The sequence below is a fragment of the Melozone crissalis genome, unplaced genomic scaffold, assembly GCF_028551555.1.
Source record: "Melozone crissalis strain CALT ecotype California unplaced genomic scaffold, PUWL_Pcris_2 ptg000027l_1, whole genome shotgun sequence".
Lineage (NCBI taxonomy): Eukaryota > Metazoa > Chordata > Aves > Passeriformes > Passerellidae > Melozone > Melozone crissalis.
This window is the reverse complement of record NW_026535805.1, coordinates 77,846,013-77,872,154: the sequence shown is the minus strand read 5'-3', so window position 1 is coordinate 77,872,154 and position 26,142 is coordinate 77,846,013. Positions and strand designations below refer to the sequence as shown.

Sequence of the window (26,142 nt, the reverse complement as noted above, 5' to 3'; positions counted from 1 at the left end):
ATTTTTCTTCTAGAGTTATGTCTCTATAGATTTATTATTTTTTTTCTTTTGCTTGAGGGTCAGGTTGGGTTTTGGGGTCTTTATGAGAACAAATAAATATCCCTAGAGCACAGAATTTTAAAATTTAAAGACAGATCCTTTCTATCCTGCAGTAATGGGTCAAAGTCCAGTTATTTTATGTCAGATTGGGATTTACCTGTCTGTCATCTAAAAATAACCAAAAATTTCAGACATTGTAGAACAGAGAAAATCCCAATTGTAGTTATTAAAAGAAGGAGAATGCTGTGCAGGATTTTCTTTTTTCCCTTTTTTTCCTTTTACTTGATAATTAGGATCTATGTAAATTGTCTTGCATAATGGAAAATTATTTGCTTGATTAACAGATTGCTTTGATTTTGTCCCTAGCTCCATTTTGACTTGTTTTCCAAAGTGTGTGATGGTTTCAAATTCATGACAGGGATTTTTATTTTATCCCATCCAACACATCTAGTATGCCAAAGTTTGGTGGGTACTTTTATGTGCTGACTAAGCAAAATTGAAGTTGCTTGATACAGCATTAAGTGATAATCCATTACAGCAAAAAATTCCTGTGAGGGAATAAGTTCCCGAAAGGCCTGAAAATGGTATTTCATCTACATAATTTAAGTGTTTTCATCTCTCGGTATTAATAATGCAAATAATGTACCAGCACTTTTAATGGTCTTGATTTAAAAATGCCTAGCATATTAGGTCTAAAAAGCCCAAATAGGACACAGTTTGCCTTAAGTGAATAATGGAAGGACTGTAAGTCCACAAATTAGACTGCCCACAAATTAGACTGCCAGTTACAAAACTGCGGTCTAAACAATTTGTTCAGTCTTGTAAATTTGGATTTCTCTGTCTGCCAGCAAATGTAATTTTAAGTAATGGATAATTGTAGGATGTTTATTAGAGAAAAATGTGAAGCACATAACACTATTAGCAGCTAAAGGCATAACAACAATAAACAGTATAACCGCAATTGTACCGTGGAAACTCCATAGAAACTAATTGACACTAATTCTAATGGCTGCAACACAAGGTAGATAAGAAACCTATAAAAAGTAGAATTAATGGGTTGACTATCTCAATATGAGGGGAAGAATTACCTATGAATATGCATACAATGTGAGAGGTGGTTAACATAGGACAGCACAGAAAATCCTCTGGCAGTATACTTTTCGGAGAAGAAGCGTGGCATGGTAACTAAACTCGCCGTCTCTTGTGTGCTCTATGGGATAGTGCAGGTAAAACAAATGTCTTTTCATTTTTCTCTGTTTTCTTTGTCAGGTGCTAGCTATCTTTGCTTAGATTTCCACAGATAATGCTGCCAAAACTGTTGTTTCTGTGATATGATTAAGTTCCTCTGTGCAGGGTTGGTTACTGTGGTCTAGGTCCTGGCAAGGAGTTTGAAGCTCCATCACGATCCAGGCAGTGCTGAACTCCAGAGCTGCTCAATTAGTGCAAACTGCAGATTGATCTACAGGTTCTGATGGCAGGGAATGGTTTTGGGAATAGCAGGATGAGCACTGGGGAGAGGTACTCAGAAACTCTTTAGAAGCTCTCTGGGGTGTAGAATATGATACATCTGTTCCTAAAACAGCCTAAAAAGTGTGGGTTACAACCATGCTTGAACTTGGTTCTTCTTCAGTGAGCAACCTCTTGACTATATCCTTCAGAGAAATTATAGCTGTTCCTGTGCAAAATAGTGATTCTCACAAACCATATATCTGCACAGAATAGTTTCAAACTAAGGTACAGTTTTGTTTAATTTACATAGTCATTGAGGCATGAAAGAATCAGACGTCAGATAATAATATGTAATATCATGTAAGACCACACAAGGTAGGGATAGAAAGACAAGGTTTGAAGTTGGCACCTCTTTACCGGAGATAAAGAGCTGTCTACTACTTTTCTCAAGTTTGTATTGCTCCAAAAGGGGAGTAAAATTTTGTTACTGTATTAGATAAGCAACTGTGCAACTTTTCGCATTGTTTTTTCTTTGACTGGTCCAGTTTTGAATATTTTAAGTAATGAGCTACTATTTCTTCTAATGAGCTTTTTTGTAAATCATTTATCAGAATATTTTCTGCAGTGCAAAATTAAAAGCAGGCTAGATAAGACTAGTTTTCTTACATGAAAAGTTTTAGATTATAGTTTTCTTTTAGAATATTCATTCTCTAATTAAAATGCCAACATTTAATCCTCTTTTAACCTGTGTTGATCTATTTCTCATGTTGATTTATTATTAAATTTTTCTGTATTGGTTGTAATAGTATGACAGTGCCTTAGCAGAAATATGAATCAGTTATTAAGTTGTTATTAATGTGTAATTAATATTTGAAGTTTATTTTTAGCCTTTTTTTCCTCAAGTATTGTTGACAATACAAGAAAAAAAAATCCAAACAGAATGAGTTTTAGTGTCTTTAATCACACCAGGACTATAGAACTTGACACTGTGGCTGGCCCTTTCCATGTTGAAGCAGTCCTTGCACATGTGAACCTTTGTTTAGACATCCTAAAAGTGATGTTATTACAAACAGTGCTATACTGCAGATGAGAGTGTTCATATTCTAGCACAAGAAAATATTGCAAACTTTAAATTGTATTGAACAGAAAAATTTGTTTGATTATGATAAGTAAATACTTGAGACTGATGAGAGATGCCATGGAAAGTCTGACCTGAAAAAGAGAAAATGTTAAGAGGAAGAAGAGTGCACAGCAGCCCAGCTGTGCAACAGGCTGTTAATCTGTTCATATGTTTGTAGAGTAGTACTGTGCCATGTCAAGAATGACTAATTCAGCTATAATTCCCTGAGTTTGAGAAAACCACGTTATTCCTGACTCATGAAGTCAAGACAAGGAGAAGCACATTCTTGTTCAATGATTTGAGGTTTAAGCTGATTTGAGACATTAACGCAGAGCTGAAGTAGTCTATTTTAAACCACAGGCACCACAAGTTTAAATTGCAGGACATGAAAAGGGACTTTAAGGCTCAGTGATTGGGAACTGTTGCATTCTTTTTCTGATACCATTGTCTGGTTTTTTTTCATAAGTGACTTTTATAAACCTAGGAGTCTTAGTTTTATTGAGTTCCAAGTCAGAAAGATTTCTGTGTTTCACTGAGCAGACTGCCTGAATACCTTTAAAATTCTCAACTATAGACTTAAAATCTTGTAAATGTTCTTCAGAAATGTTATTGCAGTTCTACTTTTGGATTAGTCTGTGTGGATGAAAATGCATTCAAATAATTCACTGAAGAGTTTTGTTTCCATTTCCCTGCTCTGCTGCTTTTTTAAGATATGTGCAATACTAGATGATTTTTGCTCTTGTAATGTATTTTCAATGACAGCTGAGAATAGAAAGAGCCAGGAACTAGCATCATCCAGGTTTTAGTGGAAGAATAAATATATTGATGAGAAAACCCTGATAGATGTGTGTGGACTTCATCAGTTTATCTTACTTATATCTGCGTATGTGTTGGATATGTATGTGTTGAAAAATGTCCATACCCAGTTGTAATACAATTTCATGTTCTTTTATCCTTTGGAGAAATGCATTATTCACTTGTTTGTTTAACATTGCTAATAATCTTTGTTTTCCTTTTTTATTATTGTAAGACATTTTCATCAGTTTCATTCTCTGAACTCCTTGAGATGTTTATATAAAAATTACTAGTGAGTTAATATTTGTCTTTTTGATTTTTGTTCCTCCAAAAAATAGTTGAACAACCATAGCTGTACTTCCTTTTGACAAAGGAAGTGTATCTATGTACTGTTTATTTTTTCTCTTCCTAAAATTTCTCTTTCTTTATTGTTGCAGTTGTAAAAGCATCTTGTAATCCATCCACAATGTTAACAATGTTATATCTCTAGTTCCTTATTGTTATATCTGCTAGCTCCTTAACCTGAACGTGGTTTTTGTTAGATTTTCATGAATGATAGTAGAAAGTATGTCTTCAAATATTTCCTCTTTCTTGCCTTGTAACCTGTTAGAAACAAATCCATGTTATTAGAACACTGTCCCAGCAATGTATTTGTCACAGCCAAAGGTTGTCTCTGTTGTTTCTAATTGCTATGTGTTCACATTTTAGTGATATTCCACGGATTCCCGAGACTTCCCACCCCCCATTAGAGTCTAGTGAGTACACACCTTGTTCTTTTCTTTAAGCAAAATCTTGTACCCAGCAAAAAACTATTTCAGCAATCAAATTTCTGAAAGATGATTTGTGGAAATTGCATTGGCTCTGAGGTTTTTGCATGACAAAATTCAATGGGTTTTGGCCTTGTGTGTTAAATTTGAAGCAATATGGATTTTATTAAACATACACAGATTTCAAATGCTAGCGAATTATATTTTTTCATTCTGTATCTTCCATTGTTACTACCAAAATAATAATTTACTTCCCCTAACATAAGAGAGAACAGGTATAAGGGTCTGCCAAAGGTACAAATGGTGTCAGTATTTCACCTCCTGTGCCAAGCAAAGTCTAGAGTTCTTGTTTCTCTTTTTTTTTAACAAGAAAACCTTGGTTGCATGAATTTTTTGTTCATACTTCAAAAGACTGGTGTTCTTTTTAACTATTCCATTTGAATGTTTTCAGCCAGAGTATTTGAGGGCCATGGCTCCCAGTCTTTTCCCATCTGAGCCTTTCCTGAGATGCAGCTAGAATCCTTCCCTGGGACAGGGAAGGTGTGATCACTTGTCACAAATTCATATAATTAGTGAGGGTTCTGTTTCACTGGGGGAGAACTGAGGATGTCCAGCAGTTGCTGAAATATCCTCCATGCCAGATTCATGTCCTTCATGTCTTCCTATTAAAATTCCAGAGGCTACTGAGAGTATAATCCATACAACAGATGTGGTGTATTCATCAAAGACTTAGGATCATAGAATCAGTGTTCTTTGTCTGGGGAGGGAGATGTGTAATTCAGTCAGAGAGCAGTATTTTATTTAAAACGCTTGCTATGGTTTATCAAAGATGTATGAGGAACACTCTTACTATATGGGTTTTTTTAATAAACCAAAAAATGACAGGTTTAATCTGGGATGTAGGGGTAAAAAACCAGTCTTTTTACTCTATTTTCTACATCAATTTTATACAATTCAAAGAAAAAGCAGTTCATAAGTTATCCAAATTTTGGATGGCAATTTCATGTGTTTCTCATGTGGTTTTAGGTTCAAGTTCTTTTGAATCTCAGAAGATGGAAAGGCCTTCTATTTCTGTTATATCTCCGACTAGCCCTGGAGCCCTACGGGATGCACCTCAGGTCCTACCAGGGCAGCTTTCTGTGAGCATTTTTGTTTTTCTTGGGTTTTTAATGGAAATCTGTGAAGTGCTGGTCCTTCAGCCCTGCACATTCCCAAGGCCTGTTGGGAGGCCAAGAGAAATTTTCAGTGTTGGTAAAAATAACATTTTTCAAAAGTTTTTTTGATAGCCTCTGGATGCTCTAACAAGACCTGACTCAAATCATAGCAGACATAAGAAATTGTTGTCTTAATACACCAAAGAGTGCAGGAATTTACATTGAGAAGAGCCCATAAAACTGCCTTGAAACTTGTCATTTTTTAGCTTCTGCACTGAAAATAGTGACTTTGCTGTACATGTCCAGTACTCTGCAGAATCAAGAATAGTATCACTGTTTTCTTTGTGGGAGCATTTAAAGGCCTGTATATTTGTTAAGCATTACTCTATTCAGTAATGCATTTTAATTTTGATACATCTTGGAACTTTCTTGTAATACTAATGGAAGTCCTGCTTATCAAATATACTGTCAGTACTTAAACTTTGTTTTCCACATTTTTAGTTTTTTTATATTGATCGTATTAATTCAGGAGTATATAGCAGGCTTAAAAATTTCCTAAAATTATGATTCTCTTAAGAAATTATGTAGCTCTATATTATTGTTTCCATATACGCTATTGAAAAGGTCACAAATCTGAGTAGATAGATTTCAGCTATACCTTGAGATTAGATGCAGGCAGAGCTTTCTCTTTAATGTAGCTTTAAAGGTGCAGAGCTAAGACCTGCTGGCTTAGGTGCACGTACAGTTCTAAGATTATGCAATGAGTACAATAAACAATGGGAGTATAATCAGGCCCATAATTTTATTCTGCTGTGATAAGTATAAAAGTCTTGGTATATACCATCATCTTTTCCATCTAACCTAATTAAATATTAAGGGATCTTAAATGCAGTATGTCTCATTGTCTCTGGGGAAAAAAAACCAACAGTTACTTTTACATTGTGGTTATTTTTGATGCAATCTGAAAATTTTGTTTCTTCTCCATTTTCAGTAATGTTTTCTGGTAACTTGATTCCTGTAGGTTAAACTCTGGTATGACAAAGTGGGACATCAGTTAATAGTAAATGTTCTACAGGCAACAGATTTGCCACCAAGAGTAGATGGGCGCCCCAGAAATCCCTATGTAAAAATGTATTTTCTTCCAGACAGAAGGTAATAGTATTCCAGTTCATAAAATTATGTTTTAATTTACCATGTATTGAATCAGCTTTTAATGAATGCTTATGAAGAATTCCTTTTTATAATTTTTTATAGCTAGATTATTTATAACAAAAAATTACACTTGAATCATACAAGTCAGTATCAATTTAACTTTGTAGTCTTTTTTAAGAATGTGATCTACTGTGCAGAAAATACTTTCTTAATTTAGGCAATATTGCCTAAGAGAAAATGAAAACAGTTACATCCTGATGAGTACATGGTATTTTCTGATTTATCACTATGAATAATTTACGGAAAATATTTATGTTTCAGTGATAAAAGTAAAAGAAGGACCAAAACAGTAAAGAAAAGTCTAGAGCCAAAATGGAATCAAACTTTTCTCTACTCACATGTACATCGTAGAGATTTTAGAGAACGAATGCTTGAAATCACAGTATGGGATCAGCCAAGAGTACAAGAAGAAGAGAGTGAATTTCTTGGAGAGGTGATGCATGCAATCACATTTATTCTGAGTTCATTGTTTGGTTTTGAGTACATTTACATATGTATATTTGTGTTTCTCTCTGTGCCTTCAAAGTAAAATTGAAACTTGATGATTTTTCTGCTAGATTCTTATAGAGCTGGAGACAGCACTTTTAGATGATGAACCACATTGGTATAAGCTACAGACACATGATGAATCTTCACTACCTCTGCCTCAGCCATCACCATTCATGCCAAGAAGACATGTTCATGGTGGAGAGAGCACTAGCAAAAAATTACAAAGTAGGTCCAAATTCCATTAAGGTCTCTTAAATTTTAAATTAGAAGTGCTGGATATGGTCTAATGGTACTTAAATTCCAAATAAAATAAAAAAGATACTATTTCATAGTCTTTAAAAGTAATGAAAATGTGTGGCAGGAACACAATTTAAATTATGACATTATGACATGTCAGCCTTACAACTGTGATGTATAACTTTTTCAAGTGTGTGAAACCTGCTGGGATTGATTTGGCTTTCATTAGCAAAAAAAATTGTTCAAAGTTGTTTTTTTCCATAAACTTCTTTTTAAATAGAAAAATGAAGTTTATAATTATTGGATAATTTAAAAAAATTAAAAGCATTTTATTTTTTTAAAAAAGTCCTTAAAGACTTACAAGGCTTAAAAACACTTTTCATCGTAAAGTTAGTCTCAACCTCCAATATGCTCATTAAAGTGTACTTTTGCAGAAAAGACAAATTTTATTAATGTATTTTGGAGGTACGGTTATTTTCATGAGTCTGATTTCAGGTTTGTATGAGGCACGTTAAAAGGAGATATTTCAAAGGAGATATTGTAGTTTCTCTGTTCATTTAAACTAACATTTACTTAGAAATATGAAAGATGTAGGGGATTATTTTTAAATGCATTTCCAAGCTATTTTTCTGATTTTTCTAAAACATGGAAGTCATTCACTCCAGACTATGAATAGGAAATTGGTGTACATTCAGGAATGAACTATAAATATGTGTTACTGCTTAGATGCCCAAACTGCATAGATGCCCAAACTCAGGATATGTATAGAGAGAGCAAATGAAAGGTTTGTTTTTATGAGATATTTGAGCTCTTCTAAAAGCTGGCAGTGCTGTTTCCTCTTCCTCTCTCTCACCATATGTTGCCTCATCTCCTTTCCTGTTCAGCAAGCTGAATCAGCATATTCACTGAAGTAGCACAAACGTGGTTTTTTTCCCTTTACTTGACTTTTGCTTTTGGAGGCTTACAGAGGTAATCTATCCTAGTGGAGGATTACTGAGGACTTGAGGGGAAGAGAAAGGGAAAGGAGGCTTCAGCAGCTGTAAGATGTTAAATTGGCTCAGCTATCTTCTGAAGCATCACTTAGTCACTGCAGTTGAGTTCTCCTTCTCTATTGTTTTGACTTAAAATCATCTTTTTGGTTTCATTATTATGTTGAATGAACATATTTTTGCATATTATAACATGACCAGATGTTCAGGTATTTGTTTACCTTACTGTTGTGCAGGATCTCGGCCAATCAGTGATAGTGACATCTCAGATTTTGATGTTGATGATGGTATTGGAGTTGTTCCTCCAGGTGCGTGGATGAACAGCATGGTCCTGCTTTCTTTTCTTCTTCTTTTTTGCTTGTTTGGATTTTTTTTCTTTATAATATTTTGGAATATTGAGGATACTGATTTTGGAGAGTGCATTGTGGAAAAAACAGTTTTCCTGATTATTCCATAGTACCTGTCCCATACCTGGTAATTTAAAGGATTCTACTATTCATTCATTTATATTTATTTTGCATATCACTCTTCATATGAGGCCCACTGGTTTGTTGAAATTGGTTAATTTCTTACTGTGTAATGCTCCAAGCATTATTTAAAATGCAAATTAAATGTAAAAGACTCCTACGTTTTAAAACATTTAAGATTTCAGTTTTTATTGAAAGCATTTTTAAAATTATTTTGCTTTTTGCTTGAAACTTAGATTTAATGCAGTCTTCTGTGGACTTTATTGATAATGCATGGCTATAGATTAAGATGCATGCAGCATGGCTATATTTTTTATAGTTTTCATAAGCTTTCATGAACTATCATTACCCTAAATGTTCATAAATATTTACTTGTAGAGACTGTCATGGTTTGGCTTTTAGTTCAGCATTCCTACTTACTGAAAATCTTGAGGATTATCTTGGACACCACATTCTTCTAGTTCTCATTCACTGTTGCCACAAGTCAGATAAATATGTTTCCCAATTGTTCCAAGCTAACTGAAGAGTCACTATGTCATTGCCAGCACTAAATCAGTTTTTCTGTGGATCTTCCTGATGAAAACTACTGGATTCAATCGTGGTGTGTTTAAAATGTTTAAAATAATCTCACAGTTTATTTATCCACAATATAACTGTGCAAATAAATCACATATCTTATTAATGCTGTATCATCTTGATTTTAGCTGAGACAAATTCTCCTTCCTTTGATGTTGATTGGGTTCTTTTCTTATTTTATATACTTTGCACCTCAGTCCCTAAGAGAGAAATTAATTTATGTATGCCTAATTATTATATTTGATATTTTTACATCAGCGGAGAGAGTGAGCATTTAAAATTAAATATAAACAAAAGGCTCTAAATATTTTTCCTGGCGTTTTTTTTTTGTTTTTTGTTTTTTGTGTTTTGTGTTTTTGTTTTGTTTTGTTTTTTGTTTATGTTTTTTTTTGTTTCAAGGTGTTTTTTTTTTTTTTTGTAGTTGAAAATGTAGATACTGGTATGTCTTTGTAGACTTATGTTTAAAGTTTCAGTAAATTCTATTAAGAACTGGGGCTTTTTTTCCTCTGCCAGTCCTTTCATGCATCCAGTTGAAATAAATAATTTTTAACCTGTCAGGAAGCATTCAAAATGGTCCAGCTGCATATATTGGAATTTGTTTGGGCCAGCATTTGAGTAACTGAGTCTTATGGGCATTTCTTTGGATTTCATGCTCAGGTGTGCCTTTGAGGAATGCACAGATCCAAACTTTCTCAGCGGTCACTGTAGAAAATAGCAGGATTTAATTTTTACGACTGGATTTTCAATGATCTGAGAGTCTCCAAGTAAAAAACTGAAGGGCATAGTGAGGAAGCTCCTTCTGAAGTCCACCCAATCAGAAACATTCTGCTAGCTCACTTGACCAAGCACAAGTTTGTCCATTTTGAATTTAATTGGCACATTTGTTTGGCATTTCTAAGTGGAGTTCATCTGTTCGTGATTCCTATGGGAAGTGGATTTGCATATAAGTGTGTGGGATTTGTTGGATATACTTTAAAGGGATTTAGACTTTAGGCACAGGGACAAAGAAAATTCATCTGCCACAAATCTATGAAAGCCTAGACAATATATGAAAATGTGTTTGGCAAAAAGACCTGAAAAGGTTTCCAGTCCCAATGTCTGTCAAATTGTTTGAGAACCTTAGGCACAGATTCACAAATGTGGCTGGAGATCAAGTTCATATATATTCATTTCTGCCCTCCTGTCCAACCTTCTTAACTTGCCTCATTGCTAAATTGTTAGGCCTTTGGACTGCTCCCTTCGTTTGCACAGAATGAGTACTGCAGTGTCTTCTCCATGAAATAAACTCCTTTGTTAAAACTAAGCTCCATGCATGTTGCTTGCTGTTCTGCAGGGTCTTTACCCCTGCCCTCCTCCTGCCCTTCAGCACCATGGTTCTCACCAGAGTGCAGCCCAGCTCTTGTCTGCTTCAGATTTCTCACACATTCTCTTGCACAGCATGCATGTGGGAAGGAAGAGAAAATATCCATATTTCCCTTTAATGTAATATGGTGATGCCCCATTTTGGAATAGCCTTTATTGGCTTCAACCAGATTAGTCTAGTTTTAAGATATCCTTCTCAAGGGAAGTAAGAACATCAAAATTGAGTTTACAACACTTGACACATAAGAATATATTTCCCTTTTAAAACTTGTCCAAGCTATAGGCTGCCAGCTTCTCCAGGAGAATCCTGGGGAAACAGTGTACAAGATTTTAATAATTTAAAGTAAACAACATCCCCAGCCTTTCCCCCATCCAGTAAGAGAATGATCTTGTGATAGAAGATCAGGTTAGTCAGGCAGAATCTTCCTGAAAGTTATTAATTTTCTTTTTTTCCGAAGTATTGAGAGAAAAAAAGGAAGTTACTTAGCCCCCTTAATATCTCAAGATTTTCAAAAAGGTTATTGCTCATTTTCTAATAAATAAACACATGACTACAAAATGTAAAACCACAAAATTTCACTTCATCTCTATGCAACCTAAAAACATGAAGGAAAATAGTTTTGCTAATTTAACTAACCTTGAAAATTCATAAAACTATAATTTCAAATGTTTTACCAATTGCTAAGGCAAATGTAGTATTAGAATTTAGTAATTACAAAAAAAACTATTTTCCTAGAAGTTTCAGCAGCTGCAAAGAATAACTTCTTGTCAGCGGAAGATTGTTACATCAAAAATAGTAGTATTTTAACAAATTCCAAAATATTTTAAGAAAATTATTTTTCCCTTTTTATATCACTAATTAATGAATCTTATCTTTCATGTAATTAGATCATCCTCATTCATTAGTAGTACCTGGCAGTGATATACATCTCCTTTTTTAATCAGCTCTTAGATATGTTCATAAAAGTTTATATCAACAGCTGAAAGCAATTTGAAGCTCGGGTTTAACAAAAATGATTTTGACAGGGTTTTTGTGGTATGCTGGCATCCGTTTACACGAAGAAAATATTCTTTAAAGTCTCTCAACCTCTGCATATATGAGAGATGCTCAAGTCTCTTAAGTAAGTTTGTGATCCTGAGCTGTTCTTACACCAGTCACTCTGTATCTGTATTGTACTGGCCAGCCCAGTACTCCATAAGAGTCAGTGAAAGTTTTTATAACATCTGAACATGTTTTCAGACCAATCTATTTAACCAAGCCTTCAATAACTTCCTTAATTAAAAACAAAACGAAAAAAGTGCTGACATTCAGTTGGCAATATCCCCAGTGGTATTTTTAACCACTGGGGATACATTGTTTACATTGTTTATTCTGTGGATAACTCTTCAGTGCGGTTAATTTTTCTGTCACATGTAACCTGTATAACTGTATTTGCCTTCCTCCTGTAGCAGCAGCGTAACATCAATACACTTTTCTTTTCCTTGTGTATATCCTTGTATATATCAATACACAATATCTTTTCCTTGTCTGTATTGTCTTTAAGAAAAAATAATATAATTCTGGTATCAAACATTTGCTAGATCCATTTTCATCATCCATCCTGCATTCATTTCCTGTCACACCTGACAGTTTCCCATGAGCAGCGGAGAAACTTCTGCATAAATTACCATCAGCTTGGTTGCTGCTATCATGCTGGTCCATGCAAAATTTTTCTCTGCTCACCCTGAAGAGCACAGAGCCTTTGTATTTGAGGATATGAGGAAATGTTACTGTTGCTGTCACTGTCATGGTCACTGAAGGTATGGGTGTGACGTGACCAGTTTGACAATTGTTGAATTAATACTTGGGATAAGTATGAATTACTGTCTCTGTTCTGTGAGCTTTGTGTGCACACACTGCATAAATTTCAGGTGTTGTTCCTGAGATAGCTTGGCTGTGCAAAGTATATAACAAAATCATCTTTCTATACTAAACTTCTACAGGAGAATCCTATGTGCAGTTTTTTAGGGAGACTAGAAATATATTTTAAATTAAATCTATATTTAATTTTCTAAACTTAAGTTGTATGTGTTTTAGTAGAATTGCTTAAAGACTGAAAAGATGTTTCGGATTTCTTTGGTTTTAGTGTTTAATGCATGTAAACTGCTCTTCCTACTGATAGAGAGGACAGGATTTTTTCTAACACAAGCTTATTTGGAAAATTAATTATATTTTTGCAAATACAGCTTATATTTAGTTATCCAGGAAAAGGGAACACATCCACCTTTTGTTATGTATTTTCTTCCTCTCACAAAAGACCTAGGCAATTTCTGCAGCAATCCTGGGTCATGAATCTCCATTTAAGTCCTGGGGGTGTCCCCCTTTTGCTTCACAATTTGCACCCAATCCTTGTCCTGAGATCAGGGAGATCCTCATGTTTCTTTGTAGTTTTATTACAGAACTCTGAAACAATTTTTTGGCAGGTAAGGTACTCCAGCAGCACAACATACCAAAACCTGCAGAACATTGAAGTCCTACTTTGTTAAAAGGTTGACAAACCCCAGTAGATATTTTCATGCATGTTGTCAATTTTTAGAGGCCATTAAGGTGCATTGGTAAACTCTTACACATTTTGGGAAAAAAGTGTGAATGCTGCTTTGATGTTTGTGGTCAGGGTTCAAACCTGCAGCTAAAGACGTTATGAAATGTCATTGAATGCCTGATCAAGCCTCATGCAGACTCTGCATACAGGGCACACTTTTAAAAGAGGGACTGTTTGTAATTTTGTAGAGGACCAGAGAAGAAGTAGAAGAATTATACAAATCATATAAAATATGAAAAAACCCCAAAGTTAAAACCCTGTAGTGAGATCCATAAAAAGTGCAATTTATTTAATTTATTAAATTTTTCCAGTTGACAATTGGGTGATAAATCATAGTCTTTTCCTGCATGAAAAGAGGATTTCTGATAGAAGCTGGTTTTTTTTTAGCTGAACAAAATCACACATTACAGTAACTTCAATTCTAGACAAATTCAGAGAAGAAAAATTATTATTTGGATAACTAAGCAAGAATTTGTAAAGTGATTAAAGGATGATTTAAGGGATGACTTTCTGTATCATTAAGGGATTTTCTGTCACGGGATTCTTGTAATCTCATTTAAACATCTAGAAATGAGCAAGTGAAGTCTGAGCAGATCTCCTTAGGTTCTTTTGGAAAATTAACAGGTACCTTTTGAAAGTTGTTATCTTACTAAGCTTCATTGTCTGTTTTAGGATGGGAGTCAAAATGTATAACAAGGCAAAGAGTGTGCTACATAGAAAAAGTCACAACAATGTTGAAATATTGAAAATGTGCTAACATTCCACTGGGGTTTTTTTAAATCCTATTTAAAAATACTGTGAGAAATTTTTCTGCTTAATCACAATATTTGGAAAAAAAATATTCTGCACAGTATGCAACACCCAATATTCAGTACAATATGCTCTAAATCCTGTTAGTTTTTTTAAGTAGGTGGCTTTGGCCAAGTTCATTAGGAGAATATCTCTAACTGAAATAAGAGGCAGAAAGATGCTTTATATATGAGCAGCCCTGCGTGAGTCAATGCTGTTGTAGGCATTGACAGTCACATAGATTATCAATCTTTATGGGATGTTGTTTATTTTAAAAAATTATATAGCTAGACTATAATACCAAGCTTGCCATTCAGATAAGATCAATTGTCATAGTCATGTGTTTGATTTTTTTTTTCTTGGCAGTAAGTAACTACTTCTAACAATTTTTTAGATGAGGTAAACCCGCACTGTTTACGTTCCTTTCAAATATTTTTTTATATACACAAAATACCCAGAATATTCTTACCCAAGTAAGAAAACTGCTCCACATCCTTCAGTACATCAAGATGTCTCATTTTTTCAGTCTCTGTACATGTAGACATTTAAAGGTAATGCTAGTGATTTATTCTGCATGATATATCGGGATGTACAACAGCTGAGTGATGAAAGTTGTGTAAGCGTTTGGGTATGTGCTCCTGGAAGTCTAGTCACCTGAATTCTTTCTAAAGCCAGACTTTTAGTCTCTAATTGCCTTTTGTTACCCTCTTGCCAGTAGGTTATAGGTCTAGTACTAGAGAAGGTAAATCCACAACGCTAACTGTGCCAGAGCAGCAGAGAACAACAACTCATCATCGTTCACGTTCCGTGTCTCCTCACCGTGGTGACGATCAGGGCAGGCCCCGTTCACGTTTACCAAATGTGCCATTACAGAGGTAGGCGCCTCCAGTGAAACTCAGTGTGCTTTTGTGTTTGTATAATTGTTTGTGTCATTGTTAACTTTTCTCTTGTTCAGGAATTTTTCACAATTTTAAAACTTGTTTTTTCTATCTTAATTTATTAGTGCAGTATTTGAACTTGATATATGCTTTCGTTATTCACTCAAGAGCACTCATGGGGTGAATCATAACTTTGTAAGACTTACCTCTTTTTACTTATATTTTCTCTGTGATTCATCATCTGTGTACCATAACTAATACATAAGTTTTGGAAATTTTTTCAGTCAGTGGCAGAATCTTGTATGAAGCTACTTAAGAATATTTGTAGGATAATAGTGGCATGTATAAATTGCATAATTTTTAGTGGCATTCTTACAGAAATCATGGATTAATAATTTATAATTAAAGAATTCCTTCAACCAACTTGTACTGTGATACATTGTTATTAATGAGAAAACAAGATCATCATACATACTTCTGCTTTTCAGGAGTTTAGATGAAATTCATCAGATGAGAAGATCACGTTCTCCAACTAGACACCATGATGCCTCCAGAACTCCAGTTGATTACAGATCCAGAGAGATGGATAGTCAGTATTTGTCTGATCAAGAAAGGTACATTGTCAGCCTGAACGTGGACAAAAGTTTAGAAATGTTGTCAGTTTGCCTAATTTTCAAGTTTTCATTAGAAATGTGACTAATAGCAATGGGGAAGGGAGAGAATTCATCCTAATTGATAGATCTAGTGCCACTGTTAAATTGTCTACCTTTTTTTTTGGTAAAACTGTGTACTGAGTTGACAGTAATTGCAGGTATCTAGGCAAATGATTCTTGTCTGTCTTTCCTAGATATTCTACTGCTTTTTCCCAAATGAAGCCCAGAGATTTTTGCTAGAAAGCCATGCATCTTCATGTATGCTCTAGGCCTTCCTGTAATACCAGAATTTACCAGTTGTGCTGGTAAATTTACCAGCAAAATGCCAGACATTAATTCCTCCTAGCTGGGAGTTGGAGGCATGCTAATTTGAGTTCATGTGCTTATAAATTTTGGATACCTATGGGTACAGTCTCCCAGCATCTTATGTAACATTCTGGTGAACTTTGTACATTACCCAGGCATAGTAAGGATAGGTGCAGTACTAGTTGTAGGGTGCAGAAATTTCCAGTCTTAGATGTGTGACACAAACACATCTCTCCCTGTCATGGAGGGGCTACACTCAAAGAACGCTCGGCCTCCCCTCGTAGGCACTGTTTTCAGGTGTCTGTATTCCGATAAAATGGAAGAAATTAGAATTTCTTTTTAGTTTTTACCTGCAGAAAAAGCTTAGAAAGGTATTTCAGCTCAGCAGTTGTGAAAAATAATGATGACAGTCACATAGACTATCAATCTTTATGGAATGTTGTTTACTTCAAAAAATCATATAGCTAGACTTCAGTAGGAAACTTACCATTCAGATAGGATCAATTGTCATAGTAATGTCTTGGATTTTTTTTTTTCTTGGCAGTAAGTAACTGCTTTTAGAACTAAGTGTAAGAGAATCTTTCCCTATAATCCAGTAAATTCCATATGGAACATACATTTTGGAGTGATATGAAAAGACGTAAACATTAAACCATAAAAATCTCTGGAAATCTTTGGCCAGATTTTAAGCAACACAAAGACTGAATAACAGTTGACTCTTGCAGTTCAGCTAATTCAGTTTTGCATATGATCTTGCCTGTTTTACCTTTGTAGTATGGTAACATAAGTGTGGGAACTATTGAGTAATATGGTGCATTTAAAAATTCAAATAGGCAAGAAGTGTGTACAAAATTGACTGAGTTGGATTTTTGCACTGAATTTTCTTTCAGAGGTGAATTAAAATTGTTTTTAAGTATAGTAGTCAGATTTATAGTTAGGCTAATTCAAGTAATGTCCACTTGTTGCAGATTTTTTCTGTTTTTTTTGGGGGGGGCAGTGATATATTAAAAAGATTTCTGAAGATATTTATTGAATTGATTTGTTATTAATCAGATTTGAAGAGAAAAAGGTTTTAAAAAGTAGCTTTTGTCAGTATAAATACAGACAGTTAGCTGTCTAGAAATTTCTCTTTTAGTAAAGTCTCAAACCTGGATATAACTGGTGATATATCCATGGATTATGGTTGGAGAGGAATTGGGTTTACCCTGAGCCTTTCCTGGGGATGAGCAATGGGCTGCTGGATTTGTTCAGAGTCTTCAATTCTTTTCAGTGTTCACAAAACTTTTTTGGAAGTTTAAAGCTCAGACATGAAGGATGTACATTGCTGATTTTCAAGATTTAAAGATGGGTCCATGTACTTGTGTTCTTGAGTAATAATCTTGTCTGCAGTGGTCTCCTTTTCCCCATTTTCCTTTTCATCTTTTCCTCCAGATTTGATCAGTTGTGAAGTCTGTTTAGTTCTGGCTGGTTTTTGCCAGCTTTCAGTACAAAAGAATAGCATCATATGAAAGATCCAAACCAGGTTTTGTTAAGAAAGATCCTCTGTCACATCCAAGAATTAAAAAACCCAACTTCATTAAATATTATGGATTAGTATCAAGAGTAGTGTAGATATTGTGTTGTGCATTTACTGAACCCTTCACCTAAACAAGTACATTCACATAGATATCTAATGTAAACTTGGCTTGAAAGCTGAGGAACTACCCAATAATTGCATGCCAGAGATTGCAGCGGCTGATTAGTTTCAAAAGTTTTCTCAATTATCTATTAATGGTTCAAAATCAATATTAAATCATAATATAGGTCTTTGTGAAAATAGGTACTACCACTCTCTTACAGAAGCATCTGTTGCAATAAGTTTCCAGTGGAACTTATTTGTCCACTTCAACAGTGTTATATATATTTATATACATATATACATACATATATATATATATGAATATATATAAACTGTTAGGAAAAGCCTTTTATTAGGAAACCATTGTCCAATTTTCAAAAGCATGGCACTCTTTTTTTGTGTTTCTTTTATTCCTAAGTAAAATATCTCAATTATGAGTATAGAAAACATTTATTTGTGAATATTAATCTCTACTTTAAATGTCTTCCAAAACAGACTTAATTTATCAGAGAACTGCATAGTCTCACAATATTGGTAATCTTCTTGATGGATTCTTTTGCTTTTTTTTAAACTAGAAAATTCCATGGTGAATTTGTTATTTTATATCACTTTTCAGGATGACTTTTTTATCAGTGTTTGCTTTGGGCCAATTACCATAGATACTCTTTGGCTTACGAAATGTAAATATTAACAAAGTACTCTATGATTTAATGTGGACTTTGCATCTACTTTGCAACTCTAAAGAAAATAGTGACTTTTTTCCTAAAATCCATAGTTTGCAATGTGGAAAGATGCATATAAATTCTGTCTGATCTTATGAATAGAAATTTGGCTTAGAAAGAAAATTTAAAGATTCAGTTCAACTCTAGTTCGTGTTGTTACATCAAGCTGGCAGCTCCAGATGTAATTAAGTCTTACATGACTCACAAGCCATTATTTCAGTCTGCCATGTTTAGAATTTTAGGTAAATAATGCCTATAGTGTATCAATGAAATGCATCATTTTATAATGACATGAAGTATGAAACACATTGAACAACTGCTACTTTATCTGTCTTGTAATATTTTCTCTCTTTTTTTTTTTTTTTGCCATAGTACTTCATGGGATTCCCTGCTTCTTTTAAAATTAGCATGTTTCCATGAAGCTTACCTTTATTTTCATATTTACAATGATAGGAGTTTTGAAGCTTGCTCTTTCTGATTGTGTTGAAGTGCATAAAACTACAGGCTTATTCAAGGGATATTTCATATCATAGTCATATTTACCATAGGCTTAAATATGCATTAATTTTACCATCTTGCTGGCTATAGTATGTGTTTGCTTACAATATAATTAAAGTAGAATAGATGGCTGATTTTCCTCAGTTTGAGAGAATAAGAAACCACAAGTCTGATGGCTGATTAGTTTTTTTATTTGTTTCTTTAGGATTATCATTACAAAAACCTTTTAGGAGCTATCAGTCAGAATTTCTGTTTGGCCAAACACCATATTTCAAATGAACATATATTTTTGATTTTCCCTAAAGAGTGAATGGTTATTCTTCCCATAAACCAACCTGCATTAAATCATTATCAAACCTTCACTGCTTTTACCTGTATGATTTTGTAGCTTAGGAAGCCACAAAACCCAACACAAAGCAAACAACAGACATCTTTCTTTTTTTTCCTAAAGCAGTTCTCCATTAATTAGTTCATGAGACAGGAGGTTATTAGAAAACTGTAGCCATTTTATGTTATTTGTTTCATCATGAAGAGCTGTGAAAAAGTAAATCTGAAGTTAAACGAAAAATATCACAGAGGGAGGTGCCACACTAAAATGAACTTGTTGAAAATGTAGTTATTACATGCATTTTTGAACTCATATATTTTGAGACATGCAGTCTTATCAGACTATCTATCTGGGTGAATGCTTCTCATTTCTTTTGATGTTTTCATTTGCTTATCATTGGCATAACCCATGTCATCTAATGCTTCATAACTATATCTGTTTCACTCACCACCCATCCTGTCTGTGCAGTGAGCTTCTTATGCTGCCCAGAGCAAAGCGAGGAAGAAGTGCAGAGTGCCTACACACCATCAGGTAAATACAGGAGTGTGGGAATCTCAAACACACCTGCTTAGTTCTGCCCACTTTGTGTGCCCAACGTTTTCTCCATGGTGGTATTCAGTCCCAGTACATAAAGAACTTCCAAGGACATTGTGATCCAGATGTCAGTCGTTCTTTTTTGTTTGTTTTAATTTAGGTTCAGATGTGTGTATCTGTTTTTGAATCTCAGTAGTAAGGACTAAAGGAGTTGAAGAAACTTTGGTTTTGCAGTTGTGTTTTCTGGTAGATTTTCTGTCTAGTCACAAAAGTCCTGATCTCCCAATGCATGAGCATTGTAATAATTTCAAACATTGGTTTCTTAGTTGTTTTTTTTTTCTTTTGTTTGCATTTTTATGTTTATATAACAGCTATGCACAATCAAACAATCTTTGCTTGTTGTGACACTTGATCTCATGCTGATTTAGTCACTTGCAGAGGAATAAATCCTGATGTACAAGGGCTTACTGGAGTCCCAGATTTGAGGGGTTTTGTATCACTTGTTTTTGCATCTAAAAATTGTTCTATAAATTGGATCCACATGTAAACTTTGTAGTTTGGGCCCATCTTCAGTCTTCTATAATCTCTTGTTTCAAAGCTAGGAGCTCCCTGTTTTACCACTTTCCAGAGTTGTGAAACTAAACAGGACTGAAATATCTTTATCTAAAAAATCAAAGTCTGCTCCCCCACCTTTTTTACCACCATGTCTGTTAACTGTGTTAAAAATCCATGACATTGTGTAGAACATCTTTCATTTACTATAAATAAAAATGTAAGTTGAAGTTAAAGTAGTTAACCATTTAATTAACGCAATCAGGTGGTTATCCTTTGTCCCTTCAGGATCAGGAAGTTGATGAGAGTTTTGTGTCAGTGCTAAATGTTTAAAATCACCAAATGTTAAACTATGTTGTCTAGTGCTATTATTCTTTTATTTGATTTAGGATTTTCTCTTACAAAGTACTGTTTATTTTTTTTAAATGTCTTGGCTTGCTTTAATTTTCATTATCAAATTTGAAGCAGTATTGAAGATGCTGTGATAGGGTTTTGTTATAAAGCAGAGTAGTATAAAAATAGTAAATAAATATGTAAGCTTTCAAAAAAATCTGCATCAGTGAAGCCGTTAAGTTTTTGTTATCAGTAGAAATATTCTCATTCTTGTATTTCAGCTAAAAAGACTTTTTCATCAAGATTTTAATTTTAACATTTATTTGACTTCTTGTTATTTTATGTCTTTGCCCAGCCATTAGCTTTCAAATAGTTTTACAAATCTACTAAACCAGTCTGGTCACAGCAAAAAGTTCTGCACAATTTTTTCTAAGTTGTGTCCTTTTTGCAAGGACAGCAATTAGAGTTAGGTAATAGCTACACTGAATTCAGAGCCTATAGCACTTCCTTGCCTTTTTCTTTATTCCATTTATTACTACAGTGTTTTTGTGATCAAATAATCACAAAAAATCACCCTTTAAAAGTAATGGTAGTGGTATACTATAAACGAGGGTGATACTTGTAATAATGTATTGAAGATGAATATAAAAGCGATAGATGACAATAGATTAATTCTTCTAAATTTACCTCTGAGGCTTATACACCCCAATTCCAAATAAACTGGCAATATATGTTCTTGAAAGAATAATTTTGAAAACAGTTTCAGCAAAAATTTGTTCTATGCCATCTTCTTTCCTTTGTTATTTCTAGTGACCTGACATTTATTCATGTTAGAAATTTTATAAGGCTTTATTCTTGTTTTCTAGGCAGCTTTCTGAACAATGGTTTAATTAGTCCTTGAGACAGCTTCAGCTTAAAATGGGAAAGAAATGTTAATGGGTTCATGTTAAATGAAAGAAATTAGGTAGTCTAAGCTACAGAGTTAATATGTATGGTGAGTTTAATGTAATACCAGTTTGAAATACTAGTCCTAGCTATCCATCCTGTTGCTCTGTATGCAATTATTAACTAATAGAAATGGTGGAAAGCTGTCTACCTATGCTATAGATCATGGGTTGCCATATTCCATGTCTTAGATCACCCCTCGTTTGATTGGTAATATCTGCCCATAAGCCAGGATTGGTGACAGCCATTCCTTTTTTCCTCCTGTGCCATTTTACAGTGACCTCTGATAGAGAATTCACCAGTGGTGGCCACCAAACCCATACAAGGAGGGTCAAAGCTCCTCTGTTAAATCCTTTAGGGTTTTACAAACACTGATGTTTCCAGGCAGAGAGTTGTTTCATCTGTCTGTGACACAGCCAGGTTTCTAATGTTGATCCTGCTGTGCTTTGGCCCAAGGCTTAACAGGAATGAAATGTCCTGTCAGGACAGACTGCTGCAAAATCCTCAAGCCTGCTGGTTCTTCTCCCAGTAGTTCCACAGCTGTGCCCTTGTAGGGTGTGTGGAAATTGTTAGAAAGTTGTTACTAACCCTTAGCCATTAAATGGCCATAATTGCCATTCAGCAGCTGCTCTCTGCCTTTAAATTTCTCTCTTGTTCAGTGGGGAGAGCTGGCTGATAAAATAAACATTTCCTTCTCTGAAATCTATGATGATATTAGACAGTTGTCATTTGTCACCTTAGTGCTGCTGTGCTGGCTGATGTAATACTTCTAAGTTTTTAAATTAGCTTATAATTAATAACATTTAATTACTGGTGGATTTTGAATCTGATACATCACTTTCAAAAGACTTCCACATTCAAAAAATCCAGCTGCTAATACATCTGTAATTGAATTTTTGATGCTCTATATCCCTGTTTTAGTGAGACTTTCATGCTTAGCTACTGGAGAGGTAAAAATTTCTGCAGGTCTAAGTAAGGCATCACTAAGAGAAATAAAGAGTAATTTAATATAAACTTAAAACAGTCTGCACATTTTAATTTAAAGTATCTATAAATGGAATATATATTACTTCCATTTCAAGAAAACATCTGAGCTGTACTAGCATTGGCATAATTTCTTGCACTTTATTAAGAAAAGGGTTAATACAAAATTTTTCCCTCCAGATAGCTGTCACAGTACTTGAGAAAAACATAGATGAGATATCTATTCCTACAGCTAAACAATATAATAGAATATTATGCATTTATTTTATGTTCTGGTCAGTCTTGGCTTGCCTTTACCTGTCTTTTTATTTCCGGCATTTTTTTGTGTTGTCCTTTGTTCTTTTCTGACCCACCACATTCCAGAAGTTCTGTTAGGCATTGTAAAACATTACCACCCAAGATGCCTTTGCTAGAAAATGGTACTCATTGGAACCTATACAGGTAAGAAGTGTTTAGAGTCCCCTTTAAGTAGTTACCTTCTTTTAAAAAAAATAAGTAGACTTCCCTTGTTAAAGAAAAAAATAACAAAATGTTTCATACATTTTTGTGACTGAGAGATAAGGGATAAAATCCTAAAATAACTTCATCTAGTTATTTAAATTAATACCTATGTTACAAAAAAACCCTAAAACAAACTATTCTGTATTAGTTGGAGTTGTATTCTCTGTTAAAATTATATGTTGCATGTTTTTTCTCTGTTACATTCTTTTGTTTATGTATGAGATTTCTGTTACATGTTAAATTTATTTTCATTTTGTTTAAATAATTTTAATTTACAAAGCTCAACTCTTCCTGCATGTGCTAAGACCAAACCCGTGATTAGACAGGATATTTCACTCCTTCATGATTGCCTTAATTTACGAATATCGAAATTTGGAGATGATCTGCTGGTTAGGTAAGACACTGAGGATTAATCCCCCCACTTGTTTGGTATCTAATATGGATTTTGCAGAATAAATGAGCTTCACTGTAAAGGGATTTCACATGACATATAGTGGATCACATTATTTTATGTTGGCTTAAAACTTATTGCTGTTAATAAGGATATAACTTTATTGTTTGGTATTTCTCATTCCACTTTTCTCACAAGTGGATGCTGTTCTGTCTCATTCAGTTTTAAACATTTCAATGATATTTGCAAAAAAATTCTCGCAGCCTTTTGTTTGCTTTTTATTTTCTAAACAACTCTTGACACTATCATCCAGTCAACCCTTTTACGTTTTCCTTAATTAAATCATTGTGATTCTACATTTTCTGTAAAGAGAGCATTATTTTATGAGTTAATATCTAACATTGTATTCCTTTCTTTGTTTTCTTTTTCTTTCTCTTCTACCATTGGATGCAATGCACTGGCACTAGTGAACTGCAGCCCTCCCTTGACAGGGCTAGGAGTGCTAGTACCAACTGCTTGAGACCAGATACTAGTTTGCATTCACCAGAACGAGAAAGGTATAAAATAAAAACTTATGAATTTCTTGTCATCTGTGCTGGTGATCTTTATAAGTTTTGTTTTTCTTCATATGACTATTCCACATTCTTGTACATTTCTTGTCTGCTTTGGTATTTGTAGACATTTTTGCTCCTGTATTCATGTATGTCATGTAAATTGTGTGTTGGAGTTTATGACCGCTTCCAGCTACTTCCTTTGTCTTAGTTCAAGCTGATGTTCATTGTTTACAAAAGTCCTCAGTATGCTGATAATAGCATTGCAGTGTTAAGTATTTTGAAACTACCACTTGGTTGTGATTCTTCATCATCATTTGCTAAAAAGCATTACATCTGTTTCTTGCTTTTTCTGTGGACTGCTAATAAAGCGGTGGCATAAATTAGAAAATACAACAAAACTTTCACATTTCAAACCAGAACTGTATCAATACTGATATATTTCTTACAGAACAGCATAACATCATTGCTTTCTTTAACCTGCTGCATCTGCTTTTGCAAGGTGGATAACTGCATTAAGGTTTTTTTGCTCTGATATAATATTGAGATTCACATGAGTCTTAAGACATGTTTGCAATTTAAATGAAATATTATTGTGTCATGTACATTGTGCAGGCATGTTATGGATGCTTTCTGTACTTCTACAATTACAATAGCTTGATTCAAAATTTTAGGTGAATCACATACAACTGGTGTTAAAAAGGTGATTCCACAAGAGAACTTTGCATCACTACTCATGTTTTTGGCTAGGAATTATACCACTTTAGAGTGAGACTTTAGGCTCATTAAGTGCAATAATAAGCTCCCTTTGCGTGGGAATAGGACAGAATTATGTTTTAGTCTGTCCAGTACGTGTTTAACTAGTATGGAAGTTAATAATGCTTTTATTAGTCAATACACAGTGTGTTGGTTGTAACAGTTGTGTTAGTTTCTTTATTGTGGGGCAGGATGCATGAAAAAGGCACTAAGAAAGCACTTTCCTCTTTAAGATAGGGTTTTAACAGAGTTTTTTGTTTAAAATCTCCCTTTCCTTTCTCCCCACTTCCTGCTGCTCCTTGGTTGGAACTTTGCTTTTTCTAAAGTTACGCTCTTGTTGCAGAGAAGGGACTAATGTTCTGCTGAGGTATCCCTGATGGATCTACAGTAGTTTATTCCTTTTTAAGTCTGAGCTCAAGACATTACAGATAATATGAACCTGGTTGTTAAAAAAAAAAAATTTTAAAAACAGCTGATATAGAGCCACTCAGAATGAAATACAGATATTTTTCTAGATATTTTTTAAAAATATTGTAGCATCAAATTAATTACTGAGTGTGTACATACATACAGCTGCCTTCATCTACAAGCAGTTACCTAATGTAACTACATATAAATGTGAGCAGTGTGTTCTGCCACCCATCAAGTTGAATATTCAATGAAACACTGACTGGTAATTATAAACTGTATACTCAAAACTACATCTGTCCTGATGTGAAGTGGTTCTACTATGCCTTTAGAATTCATGTCCACCTCTGTCCGCTGGGCACTGTGCAGAATCTGCATCATTTTGCATGAGCAGAAGGATGTATATAAAGAAAAGTGTTTAGTCTGTATTAGTGGCCTCTCTTGCTACTAAACATGTGATTTTGCCAAATCATCAGTGGGTCTGATCCAGAAAAAACTGCCCATCACTGTGAAAGTTTTTCTTAGCTTTTAGAAGTCCTAAATAGGAGATTTTGACTTGGTATCCTTCATAGAGCAGAAAAGTTCTTGTTAAGGAAATTGATACTCAATTTTTTCTTGATAATTTCATTGAAAATAATAAGGTACGTGTGGCTTTGGCAGAGGATTTTTTTTTTCCTTTCTTGTGACATAGAAGATTTTCTTATGCAACCCAAATTTTGGAGGAGGATGTTATATTTAATATATAAACCCCACCAAATTAATATTTTTGTTTTGGGGAACATAAATTTTCGATGATTTAATTCTCCTCTGTTCAATGTGGAATTTGCTTACACTTGAACATGAAGTTAGTCCTCAGTTGCATGTGATGATAGAGGAGTCTTTAGTCTGAAGAACACAGAATTAAGTTCAGGGTCTGTAGAAAGCATTTTGGTTCTGTGGTGGACAAGATGAGAACAAAAGATTAAAAATACAGTAAGACAAGTTCACCTTAAGCAGTAGGAAATATCTTTTGAAAGTAATTGTAGTGAAACACTAAACAAAATAAAAATTACAATGTAATAGACAGCATTGAAAAGGTTGTTTCATTACTGGAGACTTAGAGGAGATGAGACACTTATCAGGTCTAGAATTGATCCATCAAAGAGAAGCACTCTAAG

General features: G+C 34.3%; 1 protein-coding gene across 21 annotated transcripts in view; it reads left to right on the top strand.

Annotated features, from left to right (window-relative positions):
• RIMS1 (regulating synaptic membrane exocytosis 1) overlaps positions 1-26,142 on the top strand; it is a 305,897-nt gene that overhangs the window by 185,161 nt on the left and 94,594 nt on the right. For 8 of the 21 annotated variants that reach the window (XM_054280426.1, XM_054280432.1, XM_054280421.1 and 5 more), the window contains 10 exons: positions 4,112-4,158; positions 5,197-5,309; positions 6,346-6,476; positions 6,798-6,969; positions 7,094-7,250; positions 8,488-8,559; positions 14,743-14,902; positions 15,394-15,519; positions 19,499-19,561; positions 23,738-23,827. In XM_054280426.1, the coding sequence (XP_054136401.1) occupies positions 4,112-4,158; positions 5,197-5,309; positions 6,346-6,476; positions 6,798-6,969; positions 7,094-7,250; positions 8,488-8,559; positions 14,743-14,902; positions 15,394-15,519; positions 19,499-19,561; positions 23,738-23,827 (1,131 nt within the window). The remainder of the gene's footprint in view (positions 1-4,111; positions 4,159-5,196; positions 5,310-6,345; positions 6,477-6,797; positions 6,970-7,093; positions 7,251-8,487; positions 8,560-14,742; positions 14,903-15,393; positions 15,520-19,498; positions 19,562-23,737; positions 23,828-26,142) is intronic. The other 13 variants (XM_054280433.1, XM_054280422.1, XM_054280430.1 and 10 more) reach the window with 3 other exon arrangements.